General features: G+C 48.7%; 1 protein-coding gene across 1 annotated transcript in view; it reads left to right on the forward strand.

Moving 5' to 3' along the window:
* Positions 1-7,176, forward strand: part of enah (ENAH actin regulator) — a 93,740-nt gene extending 86,564 nt beyond the window's left edge. Inside the window, 5 exon segments of the mRNA XM_056427857.1 lie at positions 493-544; positions 738-804; positions 2,481-2,565; positions 3,277-3,334; positions 3,596-7,176. Coding sequence (XP_056283832.1) covers positions 493-544; positions 738-804; positions 2,481-2,565; positions 3,277-3,334; positions 3,596-3,633 — 300 coding nt within the window. The 3' untranslated portion in view covers positions 3,634-7,176.
* The last annotated feature ends 569 nt before the right edge of the window (positions 7,177-7,745 follow it).

Genomic DNA, 7,745 nt, shown 5'->3' on the forward strand with positions numbered 1-7,745 from the left:
TGTTTTCATTGGCTCAGGGATCCCAGTCGTTTCCCCCTTCGCTGCTCTTCAATGAAACCCTCAACCTCTTTTAACGTGAAACACATGCCAGAGGCGTCGAGTTACATCGGTTTGATTAAATTCTGGACCGAGTCTGTGATTCGACGCCTCGGGGATTTTCTTCCTTATTTTCACAATGCATATTTCGAATGTCTGGTTAAAATTTAAATAGTCAAAACTTTTTACACTTGCTGAGTGAATCCATCAGCTGTAGTCACAACTGTAGAAATTTTAAAAAATGATGTTATTACGGACATTTATTACCACTTTATTACTTATTACCTTCATCCTGTATTTAAACATGCAGGAGCGTTTCGCCCTGATGCTTTAGGTTTAAATGAAAGCTAAGCGCTAGCTGTGTGTTAGCGTCACACAGACAGAAGAGGCCTTCACTCCCTCCTCTCCACCCTGATGTCATGTTTGACCTTTGAACCCCGTCTGTCTGCCCAACAGGAGGAGGGCGAGAGCAGCACGACCCCGAAAGTGTCCGCCTGTAGCACGCCAGGTGAGCGTAGAGGGGGTCGACCCTCTGGGCGGGGGACAGATTTAATATGCGTCCTCACAACGACGAGCGTCCGAGTTCCCGCAAACCGGTTCTCATTTCCCCTCGGGGGTTGTTGTGATCCACGTCGCTGACCGGCTGGACTCGGAGTTTGGTGTTTGTGTAAGTCCCGTGTTCTCGTTTCTTTTTCCTCCAGACATGCCCAGAAAGCCGTGGGAGCGAACAAGCACCATGAACGGCAGCAAGTCTCCGGTTATCGGGAGGTACGGTATTTATTCTGTATTATTGCACTCAAAGTACATTAGTTCTCCGCAAACACTTCACGCATGTGAATGGCTAGCGGCGATGCTACTAAACGTGCATCATGCTAAAGCTAACGCTAGTGCTTTAATATATACCGTTGTTTATCTTAAAACGCTTCAGTCGTCATGTGAATGGTTAGCGGCGATGCTACTAAACGTGCATCATGCTAAAGCTAACGCTAGTGCTTTAATATATACCGGTGTTTATCCTAAAACGCTTCATTATTCTTGTAAATGGCTAGCGGAGATGCTAATAAATGTGCATCATGCTAAAGCTAACGCTAGTGCTTTAATAGATACCATTGTTTATCCTAAAACGCTTCAGTCGTCATGTGAATGGTTAGCGGCGATGCTACTAAACGTGCATCATGCTAATGCTAACGTGAGTGCTTTAATCCCGTTGTTGCATCGCGTGTCCTTCGTCCGAGACCTGCCCTCCCGCGGGCGACAGCTCGGTGCTGATTGGTGCAGCGTGACCTCAGATCTAAAGTGTGTTGGCCTGCTCCGCCGCCTGCTGCACTTTCTTTCTTTACTTCTTTACAACAGGGAAGTTAAAATGTGTGCGTCACCTCCTGTACACCCCTATCACACACACACACACACACACACACACACACATGAAGACGTGAGCCCGCCCAGTGCAGAGGACACTCAGTGTTATCACTGGAGGGCCAGAAGCCTCCAGCAGGCGCCCACAGATACGGCCCTGAGTGTGTGTGTGGGGGGTCTATGTGTGTGGTGTTTGTAGTGTGTGTGTGTGTAAGTGTGTGTGTGGGGGTCTGTGTGTGTGGGGGTGTTTGTAAGTGTGTGTCTGTGTATGAGAGTGTGTGTTTGTAAGTCTGTGCGTGTTTGTAAGTGTGTATGTGTGTGTTTGTGTCTGTGTGTGAGAGAGTGTGTGTATATGTCTGTGTGGGTGTCTGTTTGTGTCTGTGTCTGTGTGTGTGTGTGTCTGTGTGTGTGTGTTTGTGTGTTTGTTAGTGTGTGTGTGTCTGTCTGTGAGTGTGTGTGAGTATGTGTCTGTGAGAGTGTGTGTGTATGTGTGTGTCTGTCTGTGAGTGTGTGTGAGTATGTGTCTGTGAGAGTGTGTGTGTGTGTGTGTGTGTGTGTGTGTGTGTGTGTGTATGTGTGTGTGTGTCTGTGTCTGTCTGTGAGTGTTTGTGTGTGTGTGTATGTGTGTGTGATTCCAGCTCATTAAAAATAACTACATATGATCCATGGTTGTTGTTGTTGTTGTTGTTGTTGTGAAAGTTTGGGGCCATTACAGAAAACTCCCTCTCAGCTCTTTCTAAGTTCCTTCGCTCTCAGAGGAAACAAGACTTCCTCCTCTCGGCTCCTTTTTGGATTTTATTGTTTCCTTAAGAGATCTAGCTGCTTGTGAAGAGAGACTGTGGCCAATCCCAGGTACCCACAGAGAGAGAGAGAGAGAGAGAGAGAGAGAGAGAGAGGTTGATTTTCAGGGTTGTTGTTGTTGTTGTTGTTTATCCCATTTCTCTGCATTGGCAGAGTCACATTCATCCGGCTTCACTCCGTTTGTCCTCCGTCACTCAGAAATGTGCAGACGTGTTCGCGGCGCTCTCGTCTCCTATTTCCTCGTCTCCTCCGCTGAGTCCCTCTTCCGTCTCCTCCTCTCTCCTCAGACCTAAGTCCTCCACCGCGCCCTCTGCCGCCCTCAGCGCCAACGGCGTGCCGACAGAAGCCGTGGACTACGACCGGTTGAAACAGGTGCGTGGCGGCATTGAGGGGCGGGGCTTGTGCTTCCGACGTCTTCAATATGCAAATGAGGCCGTATCTCATCTCCCGGTCCAGAATGATGGTTTCATTAAGCTCAGCGTATTAAAGTCATTCCATAAATCAGAAAACACGACAGGTCCCGACAGGTCTCTACAGGTCCCGACAGGTCCCAATAGGTCCCGACAGGTCTCTACAGGTCCCGACAGGACCTGACAGGTCCCAATAGGTCCCGATAGGTCCCGACAGGTCTCTACAGGTCCCGACAGGTCCCTACAGGTCCTGACAGGTCCCAATAGGTCCCAATAGGTCCCGACAGGTCTCTACAGGTCCTGACAGGTCCCAATAGGTCCCAATAAGTCCCGACAGGTCCCTACAGGTCCTGACAGGTCCCAATAGGTCCCAATAGCTCCCGACAGGTCTCTACAGGTCCTGACAGGTCCCAATAGGTCCCAATAAGTCCCGACAGGTCCCTACAGGTCCTGACAGGTCCCAATAGGTCCCGACAGGTCTCTACAGGTCCCGACAGGTCCCAACAGGTCCCTACAGGTCCTGACAGGTCCTGACAGGTCTCTACAGGTCCCGACAGGTCCTGACAGGTCCCGCCAGGTCCTCGGTGTGCCCAGGGGAGGTGGAGAGACGAGTCTCTCTGTTCTCCTCTTGGGGTCGGACGGTGACGTTGTTTGTGCTTCTTTCTCGTTTCAGGACATCCTGGACGAGATGAGGAAGGAGCTGTCGAAGCTAAAAGAAGAGCTCATCGATGGTAGTTACCATGGAAACCCATGCTCCCCTTTCACACACACACTTCCATACGTTCTGGCTTATTTCTGGAGTCACCCCCTCATGGTCAGCAGTGAGAATGCACGTCTCAATGCACTTCACTCTGTAGAACCGGAGGCTGAGCAGAACTAAGAATTACAACAGGAAGTATCATTCACCGTCGTGTTAAAGACTTAACAGGTGTTACATGGCATTTGTGTTTTGGTACCTTCGACTTCTCACGTCACTCTATTTGTGTCCCCAGCAATCAGGGAGGAGCTTGGAAAGTCCAGCACGGCGTAGAGGACTCAAACCACACCCCCTCCACAGCGACCCGACGGACGACCACAGCGGAAAGAAATATCTAACAATACAAAAACAAAAAAGGAGAGAGAGAGAGCGAGGACGTTAATCGGGGAAGCGTCGGACGGGAACAACAACGGACTGGGTTGTGGTCAGGAAGCCCCGCCCTCTTCTCCTCTTCCTCCTTCTCATCCTCCTCCCTCTGAGGGCATCGCTTCTTGAAGGACAGTGTCTGAAAGAGAAGCAAATGTCTTTTATGCAAAGATGATTTATTTGTCCTATAATAGAAAGCAACCCACACACACACACACACACACAATACTGAACTCTTCGATGATACTGTATTAACCCATCGGCGCATAAGTGAACGTTGATGCTCAGAATACCAACTCTTGTGATCTACTATCAAAAAGGCACGTTTTATTAACAGAGTTTGGAAGACAGCAAGGGACTAGAAAAGAAAAAAAAGGAAGGTCTTTTTTTCCCATAATGCCACTCGTGTGCGAGTGCGTGCGTGTGAATGAGTGCGTATGGGGGACCGACAGTCTCTGGTGAAGTCCACCACTGCAGGACACTGTAAAGCTTGTCTTCCTCAAATACTATTTTAACCTGAATATGTACAAAAGAAGAGAAGACAAAAAAGTTATTTAGAAGAAAACATTTTAAAAAGAAGAAAAAATAAAATAAAAGCATCTTATCAACCACGTCTGTTCCGGTGTAGATGGTCGGCCACGCGTCATGTAGCTCAATAGCCCCGCCTTCTTGCAACGGGATGCTCTCTTGTCCATCTCGTAGGAATCGTACCCGCCAGCGGCCGCGCTCCGTCTCCCTGTAGCCTCCAGCGAGCTCCTTCTGCGAGAAGAAGCGACTTCTTCTCCCCCCGGTGGTCACATTTAGGTACTGCGTCTGCATGTGCCGCCTCGGCCCTTTCCCTTCACGCGGGCGACGGGTCTGCCACGAAAGTTGCGCCAGTTTTCTTACAAGCAATAAGTGTAGCATCTCTTTTTAAAGGCCCACCTGCCCCCGACATTACTCTCACAATAACTCGTCTGTCCCGTTATTACTTTTTAGTTTTTATTTGTGGCCCCGCGTTGGACGATGTTCCTGCAGATATTGGGCGGACACGACTAGAATATCAGATCTATACACTGTCAGACATGATTTCATGGGATATAACACCGTTTATAAATCACGTTTATATATAAATAAATATATATATATATATGTGTGTGTCTGTATGTATATATATATATATATATATATATATATAGAGTAAAAAAAATCCAAGTATACCATGACAGATTTTTTAAGTCCTTTTATTATTATTAATTATTATTTGACTGCATTTCTAAAGTTTATGAAAGGTGAACGGGACGACTTAAAATGGACGTAAGGAGGTGATGATGCCATTTTAATATTTTTAGTGCTCCCCGGCGACATGCGTTCAAAGTCCTTCCCCCAGATGGGGGGGGGGGGCATCGCTCCTCAGACCCACTCGCATCTCGTTCAGCTCGGCGCCCAGTTTGTTTACCACGGGAGAAAGAAACGTACAATCAACCTGAGAGCGGAGGGTCGCGGGGTCGACGTCTAAATGCCTCCGAGGTCACCTGTCAATCAAATGAATCCAGCGCTCACCTTCAGTAGTTCTGATTTCAAGGTCAGGAGACTTGCAATAGGCACTTTTTGATTTTTATTGTTTGTCTAAATGGAAAACGCCCAGCCATCAAAACCCCACCGGGCAAATCAACCGACAGCAGGCGGCTCCGTCGCCGAAGGACTCCACTCGTCTCCTTCTCCGCTCAATCGCCTTTTTCTTTTCTTCGTTTCATCGTGTTTTCGTTACCATTTGAGTTTTTTGGTGAGATCCGATGGAACAAGAGAAGACGCCCGACGCCTCTTTGCTCTCGACCTGGAGGTGAAGCCCGTCTGTCCGGGGAGCTGCGTGGCCTGTGCCTTGTTCCCAAGTTGCATTTAATATGTCGAACATATAAAGATGACGAGTAATAATATCCAGGGGCCCGTCGTTATGATCACATGCAGTTGTTTCTTAGTTTTCTTTCCTCTTTCTGTTGGTCCCGTTTATTTAAAGGGAGAATCTGAATGAACTCGGTCCCGTTCCCCACTTAGAAAACACCTGTTGTTGTTTTTTGTGTGTTTTTTTTACATAAATGTGGTTTATTTCCGTTTATTTGTGAGGTTGCTTTTCTAACCGCTCAGAAGTACAATCAAGCCCTCGAGACGCCCGTCAGAGAGCGACCGCCCTGCTCCACGCTGAGGAAACACTTACCCAGAATGCAACGGTGTGCGAGGCGCCGAGTCACGCGGAGGGGTGCCAGACGTATATATCGGCTGCATTGTACCAGACTGTCCTCGTGTTAACTCCTCTTTTCTTACACGCTAACATCTTGTTTTTGTTTGAGCAAATTCAATAAAAGTTGCCCATTCTTTCAGAATGATGTCGTGGACCTGAGCTGCGTTTTCACTTTGAAATGAGTCGCCGTCAATTTACTGCAGATGAGTTCTATTTATAATCAATAATCTAATCAATAATTCTTCCTCCAAACCATCTCACTCTGAGTGAATATTGAGAAATACTGAGAAAGCCCCCGCAGGCCCTGTGGCCCCTGCACACCTTGTGGCCCCTGCAGGCCTTGTGGCCCCTGCACACCTTGTGGCCCCTGCAGGCCGTGTGGCCCCTGCAGGCCTTGTGGCCCCTGTAGGCCCTGTGTCCCATGCACGCCCTGTGGTCCCTGTAGGCCTTGTGGCCTCTGCAGGCCATGAGGCCTTGTGGGCTCTTCAGGCCTTGAGGTATTGTGGCCCCTGTAGGCCTAGAGGCCTCTGCAGGCCTCTCCTCTGCCGTTACAGCCGCCCAGCCTCTGTTTCGCAGCCCGACTACCGGAACAACAACTTGTGTGGGCGGCTGGAGGCCGACAGGAAGAGGAAGAGGAGGAAGAGGAGAGGCTGCCGTACCGTCGCTCTGATTGGTGGAGCTCCGTGTCTCTGAGCGGCAGCTCTTCTTCTGGCGCTTCTGAGGAGGACAGAACATTTACACTCTACGCTTCGACTTGTACTGACCTCCTGGCTTGTTTGTGTTGGAAGAGACAGTTTAAGAAACACAAACAGCAGCGGCTGCCCAGCGACGCTTTCTTGTCCTTCATGTTTCAAACCTTTAAAAGGCGCTCAATGCAAAACTGAGAAAGGAAACATGTTGCCTCCTTGTGGCTCTCAACATGGGCGATGCCTGAGCGGGCGGCTCTCGGCTAACGACGCCGACAGAGCTGACGGTGTGAGCTCCTGGAGCTCTGGGCTCGCTCACGTGCACGAACAGACATGAGCAAAGCACAGAGAGGGAGGAGCAGTCAGACGTTAATGCAATATATCTTTACATGGATAATATTGATGTCATATTAATACCATATAGAGAAACTCCTAACTGCTTTATTTACATTTAAAGGGTTTATATTACTAATCAGATTGGTTTGGATTAAGGCTATTTGACATTTGAGATTGTGCAAATAAATAAACTAACAGTTATGTATATTCCTCTCTTGTTTAATTGTATTAAAGTTATATCAATGTAGTAGGTGTGTGGGGGAACCCCTCCAAGAACTACAGTTCGCGTGTTCTTCCGGTCTGCAGGATAAAGCCTGTGTGACAGATTAAAAACACTTCCTTTACCTCTTTCTAAAAGAAAAGTGTTGTGGTGCAGCTGCGCTCGTGTGGGCGGGGCCAGAGGGGGCGGGGCATAGGGAGGCCTGGCAAGTCAGAAAGGGGCGGGGCATAGGAAGGCCTGGCCAGTCAGAAAGGGGCGGGGCATAGGGAGCGGCTGCGACAGCCGCTGAGACTCGAACACACCCCGAGCCGCAGAGGAGGAGGAAGCCGAGACGACGTCGTTGGATTGGAATGTTTGAATGTTCACAGTCAGCCTTCTTCCTCTTGCTGTGTGTGTTGGAGTGGAGGGTGTGACGTGTGAGTGACAGGTGTCACAGCGGACAGGTGTCCCACAAGCTGATGACTGGTCACAGACGCCTGTTACCCTCTTCTCAAACTAAGATGCTACAATACGTCTGTGTTTATATATAAACAATTATATATAAATATATATATACATA

The sequence above is a fragment of the Pseudoliparis swirei genome, chromosome 12, assembly GCF_029220125.1.
Source record: "Pseudoliparis swirei isolate HS2019 ecotype Mariana Trench chromosome 12, NWPU_hadal_v1, whole genome shotgun sequence".
Classification (NCBI taxonomy): Eukaryota; Metazoa; Chordata; class Actinopteri; order Perciformes; family Liparidae; genus Pseudoliparis; species Pseudoliparis swirei.